This window comes from Anolis carolinensis, chromosome 6 (genome assembly GCF_035594765.1).
Source record: "Anolis carolinensis isolate JA03-04 chromosome 6, rAnoCar3.1.pri, whole genome shotgun sequence".
Lineage (NCBI taxonomy): Eukaryota > Metazoa > Chordata > Lepidosauria > Squamata > Dactyloidae > Anolis > Anolis carolinensis.
The window spans coordinates 23,726,616-23,752,934 of NC_085846.1; the positions used below are offsets into that span (position 1 = coordinate 23,726,616).

At 39.1% G+C, this 26,319-nt stretch overlaps 1 protein-coding gene across 2 annotated transcripts in view; it reads left to right on the top strand.

Moving 5' to 3' along the window:
* The first annotated feature begins 3,209 nt into the window (after positions 1–3,209).
* Positions 3,210–26,319, top strand: part of ccdc47 (coiled-coil domain containing 47) — a 28,385-nt gene continuing 5,275 nt past the window's right edge. Inside the window, exons 1-12 of one of the 2 annotated variants that reach the window (XM_062957940.1) lie at positions 3,210–3,362; positions 9,601–9,863; positions 11,274–11,381; positions 12,247–12,421; positions 15,798–15,919; positions 16,733–16,798; positions 18,140–18,241; positions 19,603–19,713; positions 20,464–20,549; positions 22,229–22,287; positions 22,733–22,842; positions 23,481–23,648. In XM_062957940.1, coding sequence (XP_062814010.1) covers positions 9,606–9,863; positions 11,274–11,381; positions 12,247–12,421; positions 15,798–15,919; positions 16,733–16,798; positions 18,140–18,241; positions 19,603–19,713; positions 20,464–20,549; positions 22,229–22,287; positions 22,733–22,842; positions 23,481–23,648 — 1,365 coding nt within the window. In that variant the 5' untranslated portion in view covers positions 3,210–3,362; positions 9,601–9,605. The remainder of the gene's footprint in view (positions 3,363–9,600; positions 9,864–11,273; positions 11,382–12,246; positions 12,422–15,797; positions 15,920–16,732; positions 16,799–18,139; positions 18,242–19,602; positions 19,714–20,463; positions 20,550–22,228; positions 22,288–22,732; positions 22,843–23,480; positions 23,649–26,319) is intronic. The other variant, XM_062957941.1, reaches the window with a different exon arrangement.

A 26,319-nucleotide genomic window follows, 5' to 3' on the forward strand; every position in this document is an offset into this window, starting at 1 on the left:
AACATTCTGCAGGAAGACTACAGTCCCCAAGAGAAGCATATAAGAGCAGCCTCCAAGAAACATCTTTACTGTATGGTAGTCAACCAGAAGTACTTGTGTTAGAGAAGCTTCAATATGAGAACATCAGGCATGGAGAAATTCTATGAGGTCATAAAGGTCTCCTGATCTTTATAAGAAGTGGTCTATGATGTCACGAATACATCAAGGGAGCAGCCCAAGAGAGAGAGAGAGAGAGATAAAATTCTTTCACATATTTACATATTGCTACTTGTAAATGACAAACAGTTTGGGAAAGTTTCTTGATATCTTACAAATCATGTTTTTTTAAAAAGGCTTTTATGTTGTGCTTCTATAGTAAAGGTCAAGGTAAAGGTTTTCCCCTGACATTAAGTCTAGTTGTGTCTGACTCTGGGGGTTGGTGCTCATCTCCATTTCTAAGTGGAAGAGCCGGCATTGTCCGTAGACATCTCCAAGGTCATGTGACTGCATGGAGCTCCATTACTTTCCCGCCAGAGCAGTACCTACTGATTTACTCACATTTACATGTTTTTGAACTGCTAGGTTGGCAGAAGCTGGAGCTAACAGCAGGAGCTCACCCCGCTTCCCGGATTCTAACCGCCAGCCTTTTAGTCAGCAAGTTCAGCAGCTCAGCGGTTTAACCAGCTGCACCACTGGGGGGGGCTCCTATGTGCTTCCATAGATTTCATTATTACGATTTCTGCATCTTTTTCTATCATAAGGGATTGGTTAATCACCAATTGGCTAATCACACTGACCTACTGTGTCACAAAACGATGTATGTCTAAACGATGCATGAAATGCTTGGAAAGATCTGATTTAGAAGATATGAATAATAATAATAACAACAATAATAATAATAAAGTAATTCCTTAAGAGGAGAATGGGAAGTCCCTACCACCCTTTTTTTATTCTCTCATCCTTTCTACTTATCACCTTCTTTTTTTAGGCACTCCTCCTTCACTATCCTTCATCGTTACATTTTCCTCGCTTTCACTGTAAATATCACTTTTAACACAATAAAAACTATTTAAATCATAATAATAACTTTATCTTTATACCCCGCCTTCATCTCCCCGAAGGGACTCGACGTGGTTTACATGGGGCCAAGCCCAAGTGTTACAGACATAGTAATAAAACACATCAATATCAAAACAGGTCAATAAACATAATAAAATCACATTGAAATAAAACAAGGTTTGATTAAAAAAACTGAGAAAATTCATAAAAATGAACTGGGATGGAGAAAGTGCATAAAGTGAGGAATGTAAACTAGAGAAAGAAGTAACGGTAAGTAACCCGGGACTATTATTGGTAAGGGGTAAACATAGGAACTATTTCTAACTGAAGGAGCAGAATAAAGTGCAACAGATATGTTATTGATCACCAGGACGAACCCTAACATGAGGGCAAGGATCATTCACCAAAGGCCTGTTGGAAGAGCCAAGTCTTAGTCAGCTTTTCAAAATGCTCCTGGTGATCTCTCCTTGCCCAACTCCCCCTACTCCAAAATTAGCAGCCCCTTCCTCCCACGAAAACCCAGTAAATCCCTAATTAGGGCCCTTCCACACAGCTATATCACCCAGAATATCAAGGCAGATGATCCACAATATCTGCTTTGAACTGGATTATCTGAGCCCACACTGCCATATAATCCAGTTCAATGTGGATTTTATGCAGCTGTGTGGAAAGAGCCTTAGAAAATGGAAACTGTATACTTGGGGACAGGCTATGAAATCTGGCAACCCTAGTTGTCACCATCAGCATGCAGCAGGTTGCCTGATTGGAGTTTTAGGCTCCTCCTACACTGCCCTATATCTCAGGATCTGCTTTGAACTGAATAATATGAGTCTCCACTGCCAAATAATCTGGGATCGGACCCTGGGATTTAGGACCAGTGTAGAAGGGACCTCAGTCTTGCCATTCCTATGACTTCTTTTGTACCATTTTGGCTGAAATCACAATTGGTTGAGAAAGCAATGACTGGAGCAGCAGAGCGCTTGTTTGATTTAACAGCCAGTTCTTATTGTTTTTTATGCCCTTGAACAAGTGCTGTGATAAAGAAAAATGGTGACTATCAACTAAGAAACCAAGAAGATATAAAATAAAAATATAGAAACCTTTTGTGGTTTCTATATGCCCAAATAAAAGAACAATATACAGAAGATGTTAAAATTATATTTAACAAAACAGGTAATTTTTGGCATAAAATGCTTCAGAATGATAAGCAGATAACAAAGATTTATAACCAACTAAAACTGAATGACAAAATGGGTGAAAAATATTGGACGTACATTAAACTAGAGGAGTGGGAACAAATTTGGACAAAAAAAGTACAATACACCTATGCAACGGATTTAAAAGAAAATTAGCTGAAAATGTTTGACAGACGGCACATAACCCCAAAGAAATTAGGCATAATGTATAAAAACTCACAAAATAACTGTTGGAAATGTAAAATAGTCGGAAAGGCTTACAAATAATATTTACATACAATGTATTATATTATTAGGATAGCACAAAATTAGCATTATATATTACTATATTGTACTATACCACTATACTGTAATACTATTAGTGATATTACATGTAATATATAATTATTATTATATTGTATTGTTAATATTATTGTATTACATTATAATATTATTATTATCAATATTATATACAATATATTATTATTCAAAGATGTGGATTATCTACTTTGATAACCTGGATTACGTGGCAGTGTAGATCCAGCCATAGATGATATGTTGTGGGTTCTAAGGCCCCTTCTACATTATCATATAATCCAGATTACTAAAGATGATAATTCACATTATTTGCTTTGAAATGCATTATGAGGCCCCTTCCACACAGCTGTATGAAATCCCACCTTATCTGCTTTGAACTGGATTATATGGCAGTGTGGACTCAGATAACCCAGTTCAAAGCATATATTGCGGATTATCCGCCTTGATATTCTGGATTATATGGCTGTGTGGATGGGCCCTGAGTCTACACTGACACGTCATCCAGTTCAATGCAGATAATCTGGATTTTATACGGCAGTGAAGGGGCCCTAGTTATATTGTTTTTAAGGTTGCGAGCCTTAAAAAGCTTCGAGACTCGTTTAAAAGGAGAACGCCAGAGGGAGAGGCGCTCCGAAAACCACCTTCCCGCTTTCTTTCTCGTTCCGCCTCTTCCTTTCCCAAAGCCTCTAGTTGTCACGGCGCCTGCGCAGGATCACGCAATTTGCGTACTTTACGGTTGAGGAAAAGAGGAAGGATCCTCCTCCAGCGTTAACTTCGGCAGGGAAGTGTGAAGAGGGCCTCGAAGCGTCGTAGTCACAGCGCCGGTCCGAGGTAAGAAGGGAAGCGAGCAGCCATAGAAGGGTCGGAGGGGCTTCGAGGAAAGGAGGAAGGCCAAAGGGCGCAGTATTTGCCGCCTGTGGGGCTTCTCCTTTGAAAAGTAGTCATTATTCTTCTCCAGGACGAGGTGGTTTCATGCCAGTGGAAGGCCTTCTTTACAGAATGTAGGCCTCTTGGACTCCTGCGTTGCACTCAGAAACCCCAAATCTGTATTCAGTGTGAAGGAAAGTTGAGAGTTGTGCGTCCTTATAAGTCAGGGTGACATTAAGGTGAAGCTTTTACGATATTTCTGTGTAGGGTTTGTTCATACAGGAAATGTCTTTGCCTTCCTCTGAGGCTGAGAGAGTGTGACTCGTCCAAGGTCACTCGTAGAATAATAGAGTTGGAAGGGACCACATGAGCCATCCTGGCCAGCCCCCTGCCATGCACAATCAAAACGCCCCCGACAGATGGCCATCTAGCCTCCTTCCAAGGAAGGAGCTTCCGCTACACTCCAAAGCAGAGAGTTCCACTATTGAACAGCTCTTGCAGTCAGGAAGGCCTTCCCAATGTTCAGAATGAATCTCTTTTCCTGTAATTTGAACCCATTGCTCCGAATCCTAATCCCCAAGGCAGCAGAAAACAACAACAACAATAATAAATACTTTATTTGTACCCCGCCTTATCTCCCCGAGGGGACTCAGGGCGGTTTCCAACAAAAGTAACAAAATGGCAAACATTCAATGCCAAAAACAGACAATGATCAATCAAATCAAAACAGTAGATAAAACAATCTCAAAATAAACTTCTTAAACTAAATAAAATACATAATTGAACTTAAATAAACATAATATAACCCATCACACACAATTTCCACAGGCTGAAATAGGTGTACAGTATCTAGGCAAGGATATTTATAAAGGTGTACTAGTCTTTCTCCTCATCATATGCTAAGGTGCATAAATGGGTTTTAAAAAGCTTTTTAAAGGAGTGTAGGGTGGGGGCTGTTTTTATTTAAATGGGTTTTTAAAAGCTTTGTAAAGGAGAGGCGGGTAAGAATTAAATTCTTCTTATTATTATACACCTTTTGATAAAACTCAGTGGGTTTCCATGGTGTTACTACTTTTGAAAGGACCGGCAGATGAAGATGATTTCAATTTGTATCCTGTCCTTTTTCCCCTGTTTGAAACTCCCCAACTCCCAGAAACCCTAGTTGGCTTGTTCAATGGTTAGGAATTCTGGGAGTTGGAGCCCCAAACAGCTGGGGGGCCCTAGTTTGATATACACTGTTTTAATATACACTGTGGAATTAATGCAGTTTGACCCCACTTTAACTTCCACAGCTCAATGCTGTGGAATTATGAGAGCTGTAGTTTTACTAGGCCTTTTCCAAACTGCAATCCTGTGATTCTATAGCCTTGAGATGTAGCAGTTAAAGTGGGATCAAACTGCATTAATTCCACAGTGTAGATGCACCCAAAGTTGGACATAAGAATCTAAAGGAGCTTGTTTCTTAAGGCAGTTGTAATTAAACCATAACCCTGCAGATATTGTTGCTTCCAGCTCTACAACCATTCACCATGGACTCTGTTGATCATGGGAGTTGCAGTCCAGTCGCTTCTGGCAGGATCTTAAACTGTCAAACTTGTCTTACTCTGTCATCTTTGAAAGATAGGAATGGGCAAAGTGTAGCTTTCCAAATGCAGCAATGCAAGGAACCTTCTAGTATTCCTCACTATTATTGGAAGTTATTATGGCTAGATCTAATGTGTGTTGTAGTTCAAAAACATATGTGGGGCTGCTATTTGCCTACTTTTGTTCCAAGCATTTAGCTGGTTTTGGGTTAATGTCTTAAGCCAGCAGAAAACAAATTGAAACTTCACTTCATGAATTCTGGGGGTATAATAATTTGGGTTGGGGCACCCAAAGACAAGTTGATGCAGAAAATAGGTTCTGACATTTTTTTAATGTCTTTCAGTCCCCATGAACTCTGACTATCTTCCTTCTCTTCCTTATTCCTTTTCCATGCCCCTCCAACCATATTTGTGTGGCCTGTATGATCCTGAAATAGCTAAAGGAGAAAATGTTTAAAAACAAATATGGAGGCAAGTTTCCAGGGTTTTGGTATAAAAACTGTAGAGAATCAGCAAGGTGTAGCATTTTCAGTGTTGGACTACGAATATGGAAACCAGGATTTGAATTTCAACCTGGCCATTGAAACCTGTTGATTCACCTTAGAAAATTTACACCAGTGATTCTCAACCTGGAGTCCCCAGATGTTTTTGGCCTTCAACTCCCAGAAATCCTAACAGCTGGTAAACTGGCTGGGATTTCTGGGAGTTGTGGGACAAAACATCTGGGGACCCCAGGTTGAGAACCACTGAGTTACACTTTGTCAACTTCAAAGCAAGGAAAGGGCAAATCCCCTCTGATCAAATAAATGCTAAAACAACCTTAGCATTGTATGACCTGAAGACACAAAACCAACTGTACATACATGGTAATTACGTAGAATAGGGAGAAAATGTGTTCACTAAGTCGGTATTACATTATCTCCTATACTGCAGAATTAATTACTGTCTCCTGTATTGTAAAAGCCAAAGTTTCCAGCAACCAGAAAATGAGCTTTTAAAGCCTTGACTTATGATAGACCTCAGATTCAAAGTTCCAAATCTCTTGTGTACTTAGAAATTCCATACCAGCTCTTTGTAATTTGACTTCGGTGTTTCTTTTCAAACTCAGGCCAAGCTGGTTTATTTTTCAACTGACAGTGTTTGTCTGAAATGACTTAATACAGCCAGCGTGGTTTTAGTGTGGGACCATAACTCTGAAGATCAGGGTTCGAATCCCTTCTCAGCTATGGAGCCCACTGACCTTGGATTAGCTACATTCAGCCTCAGAAAAATCAAAGGCAGATCCCCTCTGAACGAATCTTGTCAAGAACATTTGTTCATATTTTTAATTTTAAAACAGGTGCTGTTCTGCACTTACAAGTGCTAATTTTAGATTAGTAACCTAGATTGTCTGTCTTTTAAAGAGCTAGTTCTTGGAACCGTAGAATAGGAAAACATTAATGTAGCAAGAGGCTAATAATGGCATTGTCGACCCTTAATATAACCATTCTCTCTCTCTCAGTCGCATAGTTGTTTCCACTCTTCGTGACCTCATGGACCAGTCCATCCCAGAGCTCCCTGTCGGCCGTCGCCGCCCCCAGTTCCTTCAAGGTCAGGCCAGTCACTTCAAGGATATACTGTCCATCTATCTCGCCCTTGGTCGGCCTCTCTTCCTTTTTCCTTCCATTTTCCCCAGCATCATGATCTTTTCCAAGCTTTCCTGTCTCCTCATGATGTGGCCAAAATACTTCAATTTTGCCTCTAATATACTTCCCTCCAGTGAGCAACCGGGCATTATTTCCTGGAGGATGGACTGGTTGGATCTTTTTGCGGTCCAAGGCACTCTCAGGATTTTCCTCCAGCACCAGAGTTCAAAAGCGTCTATATTCCTTTGCTCAGCCTTCCTTATGGTCCAGCTCTCGCAACCATAGGTTACTATAGGGAATACCATTGCTTTAACTATGCGGACTTTTGTTGCCAGGATGATGTCTCTGCTCTTCACTATTTTATCAAGGTTGGCCATTGCTCTCCTCCCAAGAAGTAAACGTCTTCTGATTTCCTGGCTGCAATTTGCCATTACAACCATTACATAGGAGACTAAATTTTTGGGAATGCTATGATACTATGATACTGCAGAAGTGAGAGGATCCTTCTTGTCCTTTGCTGAATGCAGACTGCAGCCAGGAAATCAGAAGACATTTACTTCTTGGGAGGAGAGCAATGACCAACCTCGATAAAATAGTGAATAGTAGAGACATCATACTGGCAATGAAGGTCTGCATAGTTTAAAAAATGGTATTCCCTGTAATAACCTATGGATACGAAAACTGGAGCATAAGGAAGGCTGAGCGATGGAAGATAAACGCATTTGAACTGTGGTGTTGGAGGAAAGGGCCTTGAGAGTGCCTTTGACAGCAAGAAGATCCAACCAGTCCATACTCCAGGAAATAATGCCCGACTGCTCACTGGAGGGAAGGATATTAGAGGTAAAGAAGTGGCCACATAATGAGAGGACATGAAAGCTTGGAGAAGATAATGATGCTGTGAAAAACGGAAAGAAAAAGGAAGAGGGGCTGACCAAAGGCAAGTTGGATGGATGGTATCCTTGAAGTGTCTGGCCGGACCTTGAAAGAACTGGGGGTGGTGACAGCCAACAGGGAGCTCTGGTGTGGACTAGTCCATGAGGTCACGAAGAGTTGGAAGCGACTGAACGAATAAACAACAACAAAATTATACTAGGAATTGTAGGTGAACACCTTTTTATTGATTACTGCTTGGGACAGCAGTCCTGCTGCAACAAATGGAAAGGATTTTCCAGTCCCACTAAGGCCTCTCCCATACTGCCATATAAAATCCAGATTGCCTTCTTTGAACTGGATTATATGGTAGAGTAGAATCATATAATCCAGTTCAAAGCAGGTAATGTGGATTATATACTTTGATAATCTGGATTATATGGCAGTGTAGAAGGGGCCTGGGAGTGAAAAGTGTTTTACAAGTAATAAATTCTTTGTTTTTTCACAATAAATGTCTAATTGTGGGATAAGCATGGCTTTTTCAAGAGTCAGTCCTAGCTTTTCGTCCTTTTAGAATTCTTTCTGGGTGTCCATTGACATGTAGATGTACTTTCTCAGGGAGCCATGGTGAAATAAAGATGTTAAAAATAATTGAAAATATGTCATTGTATCAATCTTCCAGACAGTATATGTCTGTATGCTAAATACTCCAGACAAATGTCACACTCAGAGTTGACAGCTGATCACCATTGAAAAATGGCTACTCAGTTGTATGGACTCTCATTCTGATCGCATAGGACAAATAACCCATGCAAATAAATGGGTAAATATATATTATTTTACTAGCACTTATGTGGTGGAACAAAGGAATCAGGAGGAAAAAGAAATAGTCCTCTTGAGTCAGCATTTAGTCACCAGAGTGGCATTGTGGGTTGAGATTAGGATTCTGGAGAATAAGGTTCACATTCCCAGTCAACTATAGAAACTCACTAGGGGGATCCTAGACAAGTCACACTGTCTCAAAGGAAGGCAAAACCAAAACCTCTCTGAACAATTCTTGCCAAGAAATCCCTGTGCTAGGTTCATTTTAGGGATATTGTTACGTTACAAACAAGAATCAATCAATGCCTGTTTTACTTTGTACATTTAAGTACAGTAGAGTCTCACTTATCCAACATAAACGGGCCGGCAGAATGTTGGTTAAACGAATATGTTGGATAATAAGGAGAGATTAAGGAGAAGCCTATTAAACATCAAATTAGGTTATGATTTTACATATTAAGCACCAAAACATCATGTTATACAACAAATTTGACAGAAAAAGTAGTTCAGTACGCAGTAATGCTATGTAGTAATTACTGTATTTACGAATTTAGCACCAGAATATCATGATAAATTGAAAACATTGACTACAAAAATGCATTGGATAATCCAGAATGTTGGATCAGTGAGTGTTGGATAAGTGAGACTACTGTAATGTGTGTGTATTCTGCAGAAGAGAAGGTTGAGAGGAGACATGATAACTATGTTTAAATATGTGAAAGGATGAATAAGGAAGAGGGAGCAGGTTTAGGGTTTTTTTTTGTTTTCTTTGATACTAGGACTTAGAGTGATGGGTTCAAATTATGGAAAAGGAGATTCCATCTGAACATTAGGAAAAATTTCCTGACCATAAGAGCTGTTCAACAGTGGAACTCTCTCCCTCAGAGTGTGGTGGAGGCTTCTTGGAGGCTTTTAAACAGAAGCTGGATGGCCATCTGTTGTGGATTGCTTTGGTTGTGCTTTGCCTGTATGACAAGGAGTAGGACTGGAAGGCCTTGTAGTCTCTTCCAACTCTATGATTCTAGAACAATGATGCAACAGGACTCCCTATGTTGCCAACATGAATCTTTTAAAGTGGGTTGGTTATCTCATAACTGTGTTTTGTTCATGAGTGTTCTTAAAGAGACAAAATGTATTTATTATAGGAGAAGCACCAGTTCTTAAGTATGTAAATGATATGCAAAGTGAAATAAAACTACAATTTGCAGTCAAATTATCTTTTTCTCATATGTCTATTCAGCTGATATAAGTTCCCTTTTTTGGAAAGATATTGATATTCTTATTATCTCTCCCTTATTGCAGCAATCATGAGAACAGTGTATTTTTTAGTGGCTACTCTCTTTGTCCCATGGGGTATATCTTTGGCAAAGTTTGATGAATTTGATGATGGAGATGACATTGTGGAATATGATGATAATGACTTTGCTGAATTCGAAGATGTGATTGAAGATCCTGCAACTGAATCTCCCCAGCGAATTGTGACAACAGAGGATGACGAGGAAGAGGCCACGGTTGAACTCGAAGGACAAGATGAAGGACTTGACTTTGAAGATGCTGATGCCCAGGTGATACCATATGAAGGGACCTAGTTAGACTTGGGTTTTCTGTTGCATACTAGAGGATTGGAGTGGACCAGACCATCCTGTTGGTGGAGATAGACTTTACAATGTGCTTATTATTAAGATCTGACATTTAGAATGCATAAGACCATAATAGGCAAATGAAAATATTCACTGTAGAAAACATTATAGCTCCACTGAATCCCAAACTGGAAAAAGCAGGATATACAGGCAGTCCCCAAGTTACAAATATCCAACTTACAAATGACTCATACTTACAAATGGGGGTGAGACAACAGGGAGTGAGAGAAATCTACCCCTAGGAAGGGAAATTTACTCCTGAAAGAGTTATGTGGAAAAGGCATCTCAACTGAAGCTTTATAGCAAATTCTTGTTTCCACAACAAGCCATATTTTTCAAACTCGATGGATTGTCACCTTGACGTGGTGAGGGGGCTTGCGTGTTCCAGTGAACCTGAGGGCACAACCACGGGAGCCACAGGGGAGGATCCAGACCAAGAACAATCCGAAGACCCAAAGACCTCAAACGGCGGAGCAGGCGGAGGATAACATGGTACATGTTACAACGGCTGTGAAGGCGGAAGAAGGCTGCGCAACAGACTGAGAAGCCACTCTCGTTGTGTTAATCACACCACTGTTGGGACCTCAATCTATGAAGACTGTGTTGACCGGCCGTGCACCGACCTCCACACAGTAAAAAAAATCACGCACAGGCGTCTTCCAAGAAATGGAGGACCATCATCCTCGAACTATGAGGGATTGCCTAACAAAAAACAAAACATATTTTTCAAAATCTAATTATCACAGGGACAGAAAGTGAGGTGAAATATTCTGAATAGGGGCACAGACAGATAAATAAACACAGGGGTGTTAACCCTTCCCTGTGCTACTCAAAGCTAAAAGATGTCTATTTTGGCTGGAGTTACACTTTAAAAATGTACTTGCATACAAATTCAACTTAAGAACAAACCTACAGAACCTATCTTGTTCATAACTTGGGGGCTGCCTGATTCATGAGATATGGAAACTGAGAAGAAGAGAAAGACTAAGTCAGTTCAATCAAAAGCTTGTGAAAAGAAATCGCTCTACAAAAAAGTAGCAGAGAAGGGATTTTCCTGACTTCTGGGTGGATGGGATTGCTACATCACTGAGACCCCAGTAGAATTGGATTAGCTTTTTGTCTAACTGCCCTCCCGAAGTCCCATACATATGTATCAGACTTCGGATGGACAGAATGTCAGTGATCACCTTCAGCCAACTCCTGTCTCAAGCCTACTTGATCCAACATGAATCCTGTGATTTAAGGACAGTTCAGAGTAGTTTTATAGCATTCAGCAGAGAAATCTCTTTTATTGAAACAACTGGTTTCTCTGGGCCTTGTGTATTCTTGTTGCAGGAAGGTGATGCAGAAAGTGAACCATACGATGATGAAGAATTTGAAGGTTATGAAGAGAAACCTGATGCAACCCCTGGCAAAAGTAAAGATCCCATAACCATTGTTGATGTAAGTGCTTGTTGTGACGCTTTTACATGTCGGTCTTAATTACAAAAACATGTGAGAGTTTCTGCCCTAACTGAATATCATTAATGCTGCAGTCTTATACATATTTAGCCGTCAGTGTGCAGCAGTTTTAAACAGACATGTGTAGAATTTCAGTTTCACTTTGTATTGCATTTATTACACCTGATTTATTACATATCCTCACTGCCATCCCATTTCCACAGAAAGCATACAGCTTTTTGAGATTAGATCCTATGTGAAATTGGTGTCATCCAAAGTAATATTTTATTCATTCCAAGCATCCTTATTGTTTGTCAGCTTTCTTTCATTCTTCTTGTGTAATCAGTATGTTTTTAAACATCATGTAGCACTAAAGCATTTCACAGGTAACATAAAGAATTTAAGTTGTGCTTAAAATAAATAATTCCATAAGATTGTAGGGCTGGAAGAAGACAATATTTATTTAAATTTTTGTCCAGGCAATCCTAAAGTCAAATCCACACAATTCAAAAGAGTATCAAACAATGTTGTAAAAATTTGAACCATTTAAAAGTTGAAATTGTTTTCTTCATCAATTATTTATTAGAATGAGGTAATTAAATTTAAATAAAATGAGGAACAACACTCTGTAGGGGGAATATGAATATATGGAATTCATTGTTATTTTTATATATAGAAGTGGTATGCACATCATAAATAAAAAGTAGTATTATTCGTTGATTCAGAGGAGATAAACTGTGTGATAATAGGTGATTTTTTAAAAAAAAAACTTAAATAAAGAAATAAATACTATAACTGTTAGGCAGAATTTGTGTTAAGGGAACTGATGTTCAAAGTGGAACAGTCTAACCAAATCTGCCCTTAACAGGTCCCTGCCCATCTCCAAAATAGTTGGGAGAGTTATTACATGGAGATATTAATGGTAACCGGCCTGCTTGCTTACATCATGAACTACATCATTGGGAAGAATAAGAACAACCGTCTGGCTCAGGCCTGGTTCAGTAGTCACCGGGAACTGCTTGAAAGTAACTTTGCTCTTGTTGGTGAGTTGGTTTTCATCTTGACTTCCATGCCTCTTGCCTACGGGTTCAGTACTGCAGGATTCAATATCAGAATGAATATTGAAGTCACCAAGGAGAAAGGTGACAATTTTAGCAATCGACAGGCCAGCTTGGCATGGAGTTGTCATTTTATATCATCCAGATACAAATGAAATAAAAGTTGTATAAAATGAACATTGAATATGGAAAGTCAGGGGAGAGAATTGGACAAAGTGGGCAACATTGCAGCTATAACTTTAAAGTAGCCGAAAGAATAATTGACTTAAGTTAAAGGAAGAGATAGGGTTATAGGGGAAGTGTTTATGGTTTTCCTATATTGTTTAAATTAAAAAGTGTAGAAATTAAGAATTAATTTAATATAAGAAAGTGAATTATATACAGTAGAGTCTCACTTATCCAACACTCGCTTATCCAACGTTCTGGATTATCCAACGCATTTTTGTAGTCAATGTTTTCAATACAGCATGATATTTTGGTGCTAAATTTGTAAATACAGTAATTACTACGTAGCATTACTGCATATTGAACTACTTTTTCTGTCAAATTTGTTGTGTAACGTGATGATTTGGTGCTTAATTTGTAAAATCATAACTTAATTTGATGTTTAATAGGCTTTTCCTTAATCTCTCCTTATTATCCAACATATTCGCTTATCCAACGTTCTCCCGGCCCGTTTACGTTGGATAAGTGAGACTCTACTGTATATGCTGTTTTATGACAAATGGGAAGTCAGTTCACACACACACAGGTAAAGGTAGAGGGGAGTTAAGGGTGAGTTTGTGTAATAGTTTTTGTAATAGGTAGATGGGTTAGGTTTGTGTTAGATAGTACTATTTCTTTCTCTCCCCCTCTCATTTACTTACGTGATGTTGTATTGTGGTGCTGTCAGGTGTTTTCTGTAGTTTCACTTAAATCTATATATATAAATGAGTGATCGAATCCCGGTGACGAACTAAACAACAGAACTAAACAACCCCAACCTCAAAATTTCTCCCAATTCACCCTACATTCAGCACCTTGGTTTCTTTTTCACCAACCTTTTGCTCTTCCTTTTTCTCTTCCACGCTCCCCCTGGAACCGGGGCTAAAAATAACCAGCTTCCTAAACACTTTTGGCTCTCTCTCTGTGTCTCTCTGTTTCTTCCCCCCCACCCCACCCCCAACACACACACACAACCTACCTTCCGCACCCAGCCACAAAACGAAACAACAAGAGAAAAAAACAGACAAGGCCGAAGAAGTCTGGCTTTCTACCTCTCTCCCGCTCGCCTTGCTCCGCCTCCCTCCTGATTCAAACCGAGGGAAGGAGCACACCAGCAGCAACCCATTCTACCTCGAAATGGCTTTCTTCTCCCTTTCCCCTTCCTTCCTTCCTTCCTTCCTTCCTTCCTTCCTTCCTTCCTTCCTTCCTTCCTTCCTTCCTTCCTTCCCTCCCTCCCTCCCTCCCTCCCTCCTTCCCTCCTTCCTTCCCCCCCCCCCAACTTCATTTCAACACTATCTATGTCTCTGACAGACACAGAATACCTCTGTGACTATATATCTTATCCATACATACCTGTAATATATGGGCAATTTCAGATTCTGTATATCTCCAAAAGAAAAAATACATAAATATAGATATATAGATTACTGTGCGTTTTCCAGGCTTTAGGGACATGTTCATAGATAGATAGATAAACACATAGATACAAATATACATACACACACATACATATATACATATACTGGTCTATATACATAAGACATGCTCAACATACACCATATTTAGGTCTCACATACGTACATCTATGTATATACCCAATTTCGAATTCTCTTTCTATCTCACACAAATTACATACACACATCCCCCACACATGTTTATATGGATAAGGTATCCTCAACATACTACATATAACTCCTTCCTACCATGGGAAATCCTTTCTTAACCACCTTAAATACAGTTAAATACCCTTACACCTTCCTACCCTACCTACTTTCTAACTAAGGTAAACATTTCTTCACCACCTACAATTCCATTAAATACCCTTCCACCATCAAATCTTACCTCCTTCAGACTTTACATACTAATGGACTTTCTGGGGGTTCACCAGGCATTATTTGAGTTGTAGTTCACACACAATCTTAATCATTTTCTACATATATACAACCATAACACATATACCAAATACCACAACTTCCTCATTACTTTATTTTCCACACCACTACACTTCTCTACAACAACGCACAAACAACAACTCTCTAAAAACAGGTCAATTGCACACAGAAAACAATCAGGGCCAGTTAACACCTCCCAACAAAACATTACTCCAGACAGCAACCACCCAGGCTTCAAAACTACATGACAGCAAACAATTGCGACCAGTTAACACCTCCCAACAAAAGATTCCACCATGCAGGAATCACGGTTTGAAGCTACAAAACAACAGTCACAACCAGCTAACACCTCCTAACAAAGGATTACCCCAGACAACAATCATCCAAACTTCGAACATACAAGGCAGAAAACAATCAGTGCCAGCTAACACCGCCCAACAAATTATTCCACCACACAGTAATCACCCAGGATTTCAAGCTACAAGGCAAGAAACAATCAGAGCCAGCTAATACCTCCCAACAAATAATTTTCCCAGGCAGGAAACACCCAGGCTTTCAAATTACAAAGCTATTAAATGCTAATCAAGCTGACTAATAACACCATTCATACCTACCGCACCAAAACTATTAATTATATTCCACCTCACCAAACAAGAATTCCCATAAAAACAAAACGGCCACACTTTCAGCATACAAGGCTATTCACTCCTATTCCACCTACCCAAAAAATGATGCCCATCAGCCACAGCAACGCGTGGCCGGGCAAAGCTAGTATTTTAATATAGTTAATAAAATATTAGTTGAAAATATATTTTATTGGGCAGAGTTCATCCTATCCAAAGTGTTTAATGTATAGAAATTTGACAACTTTCTTATGTTGCTGTCCACCATAAAGTATTTGTACATCTTCTGAAATACTCAGACTTTGCAATGTTAAACTGTAATCAAATAAATGCTTCTTGCATGTTTGAAGTGGTATAGAGATAATTTAAGATACAGCCTAAGTTGAATTTAAAAGCCATGATAGAAAATAGTAGTGGAAATGATTTTTGGGTAGGCTGGCACAAGCCATTCAAATCTTTCTGAATCCTTACTAGAACCTTGAATATTGGTATTATGGATTTGAGGCAGCTGCTTTAGTGGAGAGCAGTCTCCATTATTTTGCTCTAACAAAAGCCTCTGAGTTTGATTAGAAGGCCCATTGGAGTAAACTGCAGTGTACATTAGGCTTACAGTTGTTTAATTAGCATGTTCTTTCTTTCAAGGGGATGATGGCACCAATAAAGAAGCCACAAGTACGGGCAAGCTGAACCAAGAGAATGAACATATTTATAATCTCTGGTGCTCTGGGAGAGTTTGCTGTGAGGGCATGCTTATCCAGCTCAAGGTACAGGAAAGAACACCTTAAAATGTTATATGCTTTAAATCAGGAAAGAACACATGGTGCCACCTAATATAATGGTAGAACTCTACATGACTTGCAATGTTGTTAAGAAAGGGTCTTACTGTATTATATATCTCTATTTTCATATAGTTGTCAAAAAGTATAAGGAACAAGAAAGAACCCTACAGGAAAAATTGGTCCCTTTCCCCTTCTATATGCTACTTTCTGGAACTGCCTATTATCATGGTATTCTGTTTCCTTGGTCAGGTCCTTTGGACAGGTTAGAATCAGGAAGTAATTATATATATGGATTTTGCTGTTTTCCTTAAAGCAGATACAGAAACGAGACATTTATTTCCTATTGGAAATTTCAGCAGGCCCAAAAAACTAGATATGAAAAGCATTAAGCCAGACTGAAAAGGCAACCCTAATTTTCAGGGTGAAAATGGAAATTGGAAAACTAAACTCAATTTTCTGCAAAAATCAAGTTATTTCTCCAAAATGCTTCTGCCACTAGGGAACCTCATGTATGTCATCTTAAATTTTGTGATGGGAGATTATTAGATTGTAAACCTAATTCAGTAGTGAAATAGACATGCATACATGAGAGCCACAGTAGAGTTGCCTTGCAGTTCTATAGTACATATCTTCTGCCTGCCATTTATTTTTGTAACTCATGACATTTTGTGGTACTTCTTGAGGGAATTTGGGGTTTTTATTGGTTCTGGTGGTAGGGATTGATTATGTACATTCAAGACCAAGACTATACTAAACTTGGATAGGGATAAACTTTGGTAAAAAAATTATGTCTTTTAGTTTCTCAAAAGACAAGACTTGCTGAATGTGCTTGCTCGCATGATGAGGCCAGCCTGCGATCAAGTGGTACGTATTTTAGTTTAACAGCATCAGAAGAACATTGGTAGCACTAATTCATGGACCTGTGTTTGACTAGGTTATGAAAATCGAAGTTGTGCAAATTTGATACTGTGGAGAATATCTGCTTCATTTCATTAACATATATAAGTTGAAAAAATTGACAAAAAAGTACCTCAAAACCAGAGTTGACTTAAACATGGGCCAGTGCCATAATACAAATTGAATACGATATCAGAGACTCTTCCACTTCATTACCCCTTCCTTACTCAGATTGGAATTGGACCTCTTTCCTCACTGTTCTTTCCAGTCCAAAAAGCAATGTAGAGGAGTGTGAAAAATGTGGAGCACCCCTCAATTTGGGCACTTGAGGTGGAGTGAAATGGCTGTGGTTGTTTTTAATAAGGGCTTATTGCAGCACGCTTCTCGGCAGAAACACTGGCAGTCATTTCTAATAGAGGCAGATAAACTTTTACAATAAGCCCAAATTAAAAATTGTGAAAGCATGGAAAATTACATTCAGTGTAATGCATTTCCATTGTTACATTGTTTGAAAAAGTGATCTGTTGTCATTACCGCACTTCTGAAAACAGTAACTCCTAACATCTTACTGCATGATTACTTTTCTATTAGTTTCTGTTACCTTTTTTAGAGGAAACTCTTTAAGATGATTAAGAAATTGGCATAAAACAAGAAGAATACCTTAAAATGCCTCTAAAATTGTTCTTTTGAGTGTGACTGTTGAAAGTAATTAACTTTTTAAACTCATTACCATCAAATTACTTTTTAACCCTGGTTTTCAATGGTATCCCTCAAAACAGCAAGTTAATCGCTTTACTTGTAACTGACTTTTCCCCAAGCTCTGTGCAAATCAGGAATAGCTGTAGACATGCAGACATAAAGGGTTGCCATGCCAATACTTCCCTTTCCCTGCCACTAGAATTATATGTGATTATCCTGTACAGTGAAAGTCAGGGAAACAACATTTCATATGTTGGCTGGATTTTAAAGGTTACTTTCCTGATCCTTTACCTCAAAGCTATTAAGCCTTCTGTGATGATAGATTATTTTATTTATTAGCAGTAATGTACATACATTGATCCCAAAATGATTATTCTTCATTGTAAAGTGAAGTGAAAATAGGCTCTTATTTTATGCCCTCCTAATTATACTTTAGATGATTTTCCATGTTGTCTTGTCACCCATTTCCAACACACTATTGATTTAGTCTAATGGTCATGATCCATTTATGCTATTGACAATCATATCGAATTCTGGCATCCTTATTCATTCTTCCCCATTTCTTATGTGAAGACCTAGAGAGTGATTAACATTTTTTGTGTTGCTTAGCAAATAAAAGTTACTATGAACGATGATGACATGGATACCTACGTGTTTGCTGTTGGGACAAGAAAAGCCTTAGTGAGGCTTCAAAAGGAGATGCAGGACCTGGTATGTATTGGGGATTGGGAAAAGTGGGATCCAGAGTTAGAACCGTATGTGTATAATACTTATTAACTATACATTTCTTCAGATTATCTGGTAAAAACTCATAACTGGCTATATTTGTTGTGTTCATTGCACAGAATTCAGCAGAAATGAAATGTTTCAGATTTGGTTGCGAACCATGATATGGTGTCACATGAACAAATCTGATGGGATCCTCAGAATTACTATGCATTTCCTTCTCTCCCTCAAGCACTGTGACTCCCTTCCTCTCTAAGTTGTAGGAAACTATAGTTTTCTGTGATAGCTGAATGGGCACAGAATTTGTCCTGGAAAACAGGAAAGAGATGGCTTGATAAGGAGGGGAATAATTCCAGTATATATACAGAAGACAAGTGGTCCATTTTGGAATTCAATGAGATTTTGTGTTTTATAGCTTCATTTAAAAGTCTAAATAAATATAGGCACCATACTCTTTTGATTAGACTAACTATATGCAACCTGTCACTCATAAAAGTTAATTCTAAAAGCTTCTGTATTACTTACGAAACATCCAGAATTCAGCTTGTCAGAAATTATAATGCATGCTTTATTTTACTACCTGTAATACATTAAAAAGAATATGATGTCAAAATATGTTTAACACCCTGTAATTTCATGAAATAGATTGAGCTATAAAAGAGATTGTTTTCATAAGTGTATAGTAAAAATGCAATTATTTTCATATATGATAAATATTTATATTTTCCTGTCTATTAGTTCTGAGAGCGTTTTGGATACAGTCTTGCTCATTATAGTGTTGTCTTTGCATGCCTTTGAACAGTTGGGTTGCATGCTTGGCGTCCTGTGACCTGCATTTATTGACTATTCTGTAGTGTCGGTGGAAAAGACTCTTGAGGCATTTGTATGAAAGAATTAATGGAGGAGTGTTTGTTCCTTTACCCTGTGGGTGGATGCGTGGGAATGCTTCCCAGCAAGACATTTATTGTAAATTGCCATGCTTCATTCATGGAGTTTTACAGGAGGGTCAAACCGACCTTGTAGGCAAGAAATATATTATAAGCCATTTGGTTTGGTACTGCTAATGATACTGAATTTATGCAAAGGTGGGAGAACGTGAATATGACTGCTTTAAAAAAAGTCACAATGTGTGGGTGAAAGCACTGATGATTGAAAAAGTTGGCAGCGATGTTATGAGCCACATGAATAGATTGATGGTGTGAGGAAGCAACCAACAAAAGGTTGCCTCCTCACAACAAACTGGAAACCCGAATTCCTTAATTTTTATTAGGTTCACCAGGCACCTGCTTAAGCAAGGGTTGGCAAATATGAAGCATTTGTCTTCTGTGTTCATTTCTTCCCAACAGAGTGAATTCTGCAGTGATAAACCTAAGACTGGGGCAAAATATGGGCTCCCAGAGTCATTGGCTATCCTGTCAGAGATGGGTGAAGTCACAGAGGGAATGATGGATACTAAGGTAATGGAACGTAACAGATTAAAAACATACGTATTCATGAAAAATCAGACAATGTGATTTTCTGAATGTGTTTTCTCATGTTGTCTCTCATAGTTGTGGTCTACCTATGATGTCAACTACAGGCCTCTCTCATCTTTTTAAGTGGGAGAACTTGTACAATTGGTATCTGACTAAATACTTTTTTCCCCACTGTATCTGGAGGGTTAGAGATTCCAGAGCTGCAGATTAGATAAATACATGGAGGACAAATGTATCAAAAACCAGGGGTGGTAGGTTGAACTTCTGAGTCCAGCCATATACACTTGAATACTGGGCAATAGGGATAAAGCAACAGAGAAAGCTCTTTATTTTCATACAATTACCTGAGGCATCCGGCTAGCCATAGATAATAACAAAATTTAGGAGCTTTTATCCGATTCTGCAGATCTGCTCTTTTGGTGTTTGCGCTTATGTTTTACATGTAACTACTAGTTTTCTAGACTCTTTTGACGGTGGCTTCATAAGAAAGTATGTCCTCCTCTTTAAGCAAATTGAAGCAGCTTGGACTATAATGGCGGAATTAGGTGCAATTGTTTAACAGTTTTTATTTTTTAATTGTATTTATATGTTTTATTGGATTTTTAAAGTTTAATATGTTCTGTATTTGTCTGTTTTATGCCAAAACTGGAAGCTACTCTGAGTCCCCTCCAGGGTGAGATACAGTAGGGCAGAAATACAGTAAATAAATAAATTTATTGTTTCTCCCTGTAGATGATCCATTTTCTCACACATTATGCTGACAAGATTGAGTCCGTCCATTTTTCAGACCAGTTTTCCGGTCCAAAACTTATGCAAGAGTGAGTATGACACAAAAAGTTTATGCTTTGAAATTAATGTTGGGTTGAATCTTATGAAAGGTGAAGGGAAAGAGAGAAAAAAAAGTCCCAAGCAAACTCTGTAGTTGGCCAGGGTCTGTTGTAGCAGTGTCTGTTGTAGAATTCCTGTATGAGAAATCCAATTTGGAAAGTGCTGGGGTTTATTTAGTTTGTGACAAAGTTGGGTTTTGGCCTGTGATCAGAATCAGAGCTCATTTCTAGAACACATGGAATAGAAATGGTTAATATGTTGAAATAAGAGTTTCTGATGAGAGCAATGTCTTTGTCCATTTAAGCAACTATTTCAGGAGGTGCTACAACAAATATGATATAGCATTTGCCTACTATACAGCTCCATTTCCTGATTGCTGAGGGAAAATGGAAATAAACAGGGTGTCCTGCCCTAATGGTTCCCCGTTGTCTTGCCATCATGCTATAAGCAGCATTGACACAAAGCTGTAGTAAGGATCTTTTGGCATTTACCATCATCAACCGCCTTGAATCCCATTCTGGGAGAAAGGTAGGATATAAATCCAACAAATAAATAAAATCAGTAGAAGGAATAGATTGCTGTACCAGACCCTCGGCTGCTTATAAACATGCCCGAGTACTCTTCATGCTGTTTGTTGTACAATGAATGAATAATATCAGTGATGCTTTCTTCTAGATGACATAACATTTTTCTATGAAGGGGATGATGTATTGTCAGCTTACAACTATTGGCCTGCATCAATAGGGGTATAGCGTCTAGATCCAGGGAAGTCGTGCTACCCCTCTATTCTGCCTTGGTCAGACCACACCTGGAATACTGCGTCCAATTCTGGGCACCGCAGTTGAAGGGAGATATTGACAAGCTGGAATGCGTCCAGAGGAGGGCAACTAAAATGATCAAGGGTCTGGAGAACAAGCCCTATGAGGAGCGGCTTAAAGAACTGGGCATGTTTAGCCTGCAGAAGAGAAGGCTAAGAGGAGACATGATAGCCATGTACAAATATGTGAGGGGAAGTCATAGGGAGGAGGGAGCAAGCTTGTTTTCTGCTGCCCTGGAGACTAGGATGCGGAACAGTGGCTTCAAACTACAGGAAAGGAGATTCCACCTGAACATCAGGAAGAACTTCCTCACTGTGAGAGCTGTTCGGCAGTGGAACTCTCTCCCCCGGACTGTGGTGGAGGCTCCTTCTTTGGAGGCTTTTAAGCAGAGGCTGGATGGCCATCTGTCGAGGGTGCTTTGAATGCGATTTCCTGCTTCTTGGCAGGGGGTTGGACTGGATGACCCATGAGGTCTCTTCCAATTCTACTATTCTATGATTCTACAACCATCCTCATTCACTTTTCCCAGTGGGTTTAAAGTAGGAAACATTCCACATGAAAGCCCTCCTAGAGCCATCTGATCTTTGACAGAAGGTTTCTAGAATAAGTCAGAATTTCTTCTCAGAATGTTCCAGCTGGGCTTTACAGCAGAGTATGTGCAATCAGAGCCAGAATTGTCTTTTTACAATTGATAGCAAATCTTGTATAAGTTACTTCTTGGGCAGCAACTCCCAGAGTTTCCAAGTGGATTTGAAAAGAAATATTTCCAGGCTCTGCTGATATTGCTGTGCTACCGTTAAATATTGGATTTTAATATCCTTCTAATGTTATTTCTTTCTCTTTTTTACTAGGGAAGGTCAGCCTTTGAAACTGCCAGAAACTAAAAAGACACTTTTGTTTACTTTCAATGGTAAGAGAAGGTTTATGACTTTTAAATGTCTTTTTTTCTGTGGATGTAAAACCTTGCATTTGAAAACTTCTAATGCCTTCTGGATAGGAGTTTGTTTTGCTTTTAATAGCATTTTTCTCCTCCGATCAATATCGAAATAACATATGCTCATGTGAGGTCATATTAGTGTGTTTCTATGTTCCTTCAAGTCATCTGTTGACCAACGGTGACTCCATGAATTTCATAGGGTTTTCCTCAACAAGAATATTCAGACATGGCTTTCCCAGTTTTTTCCTCTGAAAAAACCTGGTGGACTCCTATTCGAGTACTAACCTGATAGTTCTTAGCTTCCAAAATCAGATGAGATTTGATGGCATCAGAGAATTTAGACTTTACTGCCAATAAATAGTTTTCAGATTGCAACCTAAGCACTTTAATCTAAGGAAAGTATCCTATTGCTTTACAGTGCCTGGATCAGGCAATACCTCCCCAAAAGACATGGAAGCTCTGCTGTCTTTGATGAATATGGTGATTTATTCTATTGACAAAGCAAAAAAGTTCCGTCTGAACAGAGAAGTAAGTTGTCTTATTTTGTGTGCACTCCTGTGCAGTTTTAAAAGTAAATAGCAGGCTTTTACTACCCCCCCCCCCCTTTTTTTTTTACTGGGTATAATTTCCTCTACTTTGCCTAAACTATAGCATTCACTAGAGTTGACCAGAATTATTTGTTACAGTTTGTGATGTAAAGAAAAGACAAGAGTGACGGCACTACTTTAGATGTTCATATGATGCTGCAGAAGTTCAACCAGATTCTTAAATGGTGTTTGAAAGATGACAAGAGGTCCATTCTAATTCTGGGACAGGGTTTCTAAGCATGGAAACTATTCTTTTTGGCTACAGCTCCCAGAATTCCTAGGAATTCTAATAGAAAAAGTCACATTTCCACACTGGTTACTTGTAACCTGAGCTTTGTATTCTTCTTAGGAAGGGTGAAGTCCTGTGTACTGCATGTCCTAAAACTCTATTTTTTAAAAATCTAGCTTGTTGCACATGAATGTGTTAGAGTAAACTGGCTTGTGACACAATCCAGCATAGGGCCATGTTTTGCCAGCTATTTTATATATGTGTTCAGTTCACCGCAGTGCTGTTTGACATACAAAATGCTTGCTCATACTAATGACATATTTTATATCTCTCCTTGCTCTGGATCAAAGGGCAAACAAAAAGCTGATAAGAACAGGGCACGTGTAGAAGAGAATTTTTTGAAACTGACTCATGTGCAAAGGCAAGAGGCTGCTCAGTCCCGCAGGGAAGAAAAGAAACGGGCAGAAAAAGAGAGGATCATGAATGAAGAAGATCCAGAGAAGCAGCGACGTCTGGAGGTAAGCAGCGTTTTAAAAACAAGCTCCTTAATGTTTAGTGAGAGTTGAGCCCTTCTTTGTAAAATAGCAGTCAAATTCTGGGAGAAAATTTTCAAAGTCCAATTGCCATAGGGATAACAAGTAGGCAAAAGCTTGTGAATGGGGCACAGATAGCAAAATTAATGTTACAGGGATATTAAACATTTACTATGCTATCCAAAAGTATTTTTGGAGGCTGGAGTTACAGTTAAAAGTGTACTTCTTCTGGTTTACAGAAAATTCAGCTTTATAACAAACCTAGAGAACATATCTTGTTCATAACCCTTGAACTGACTGTATGAGAGAGACTGGATTTGGGAAAGCCCATTAATACAAACAAATATTTAACATAGCATTTTTCAAAATGTTGAGTCTGTGTGGAAAGTTGTCAGAGCAGCTCTGGCCCCTTCCCAGAACTTGCATGGGTCCAGTCAAAAAGTGAAATGCCAGGGTGTTTGAAAAAGAACTCCCTATTCACCATTTAATTTAAATGGTGAATAGGGAGTTTTTTTTCAAACACCCTGTACAATTGCTTGGTGGTTGATGAGTTTGTTGAAGGAAGAATCTCTTTGAGGGTATGTTATGGATCTCTATAATCTTGTTGCTATCTGTGCCCCTGTTCACAACCTCTGAGTATGCCTGCCATGGATGTGGGTGAAACCTCAGGAGAGAACACTCCTGGAACATGGCCATACAGCCCGGAAAATTCTCAACAACCCTTTTTTGTTTTTATTTGTCTATCCCAAGACAGGAATATTTTCTCAGTAATCTACTTGTGTTAACAGAAAAAAAGAGGAAAGGCAGGAGAAAAGGGGCGAGGGAACAAATTGGTTTTTACTTTGGCATGTAAGCCCTCTTCTACAGATACAGTAAGACTGATATTAAAGCTTTAGGAATTTATACCATTGTGGGAGTGGGGTAGAATGTAAATCATGTGCTTTGTCCTACATTTTCAAAGGTCAGGGTGATACAGATCTTTACAGTGGTCAGTTTGTGTTGAGGTCTGAAAGTTGCGCACATAACAAAATGATCTTTTCTGAGATAATTTTTGAATCCAGGGAAACTGACTTTTGGTAAGTAGATGTACTGCTTTTCCAAGCTGATAATCTCAGTTTGGAAACAGCATTCAGCACTTGAATTAAGTCTGGAAGTGAATGAGCGAAGTTACAATTCGTTTTCTGAAGAAACTGGGTCTCTTCCTCTATCCCCAGTTTATTGTTTTCTAAAAGTGAAAGGAATCCCATGGCTACCTGGCTCTTTTTTGTTGTTTGCACTGTTTCCAAGACCAGCTAGAGCTGTGGAAACAGATCTCCCTGATTTTCCATTCTGGTGGAAGTTACAATACAGCCATGAAAGCTTCCTATAGTTCCAGAGCTGCTTTGTTTTACACATCATCTCAGGCTGTTTTTCCATCTACCTCCCCTGTAGCATTGAGTTTCTAATTACTGTCTTCGGGGTGGTGAGAATTATAACTTTTGTTGTCCTGGTCTTAAGCATGGAATCTACTAACTGACACTACAATAAAGTGGAAAAAAACCAACCATACATAGTAGAGCCATCTGAGTCAGTTTGCTTTTCCTCCAAAATTACCTGAATTCAAGGTTTTATTCCATAATGCAAAAGAAGTAAGCTGTCAATTCAGGAAGTCCTGCAGGTTCATGGAGCCTCTTCATCTCATTGCATCCTCTAGTCTTAAATATTTTTTGAAGTTCCTATTGTCTTCTCCACTTATTCAGTCACACAGAGATGAATCATTCTAGGTAGTTCCTTTGTAGGCTTGTAATGGTGTATGGTCAAGGTTTTTTCAGTCAGGATCTTCTTTCGCATGTCTGTATACCCAGTGTGAATCTGGGAATTCTTGTCAGAAGAGATGGAACATCAGAAATACATGGTTATATGATGTCTAAATTCTTCATAATGTCATCTAAGAATGGTTTGGTATTCTGAAGAACTCATCTACTTGCACTATCTTTTACCCAATTACCTTCCATCTCGAAGGCAATATATTGCAGTACTCTCAATATGTAGTGGGACCTCAGTGTTTGAAGATATGTTTCCAACCCCTTATGTTAATACAGACCTTTGCATTTATCCTCCTTTTGTTCTTTATAGGATACTCTCTGTAGAGCAGTAAATCAGTAGTTCTCAACCTTTGTCTGTCCAGGTGTGTTGGAGTTTCTGGGATCTGAAGTCTGAAACATCTGTGGTTAAAAAAGAGTGAAAACCACATAGATAGATGGTCACTTTGACATATTCCTCGTCAGGTCGAATAATGCCAGATATAATCTTAGAATCATAGAATCATAGAATCATAGAATAGTAGAGTTGGAAAAGACCACATGGGCCATCTAGTCCAACCCCCTGCTAAGAAGCAGGAAATGGCATTCAAAGCACCCCCGACAGATGGCCATCCAGCCTCTGCTTAAAAGCCTCCAAGGAAGGAGCCTCCACCACAGCCCCGGGGAGAGAGTTCCACTGTCGAACAGCTCTCACAGTGAGGAAGTTCTTCCTGATGTTCAGGTGGAATCTCCTTTCCTGTATTTTGAAGCCATTGTTCCGTGTCCTAGTCTGCAGGGCAGCAGAAAACAAGCTTGCTCCCTCTTCCCTATGACTTCCCTTCACATATTTGTACATGGCTATCATGTCTCCTCTC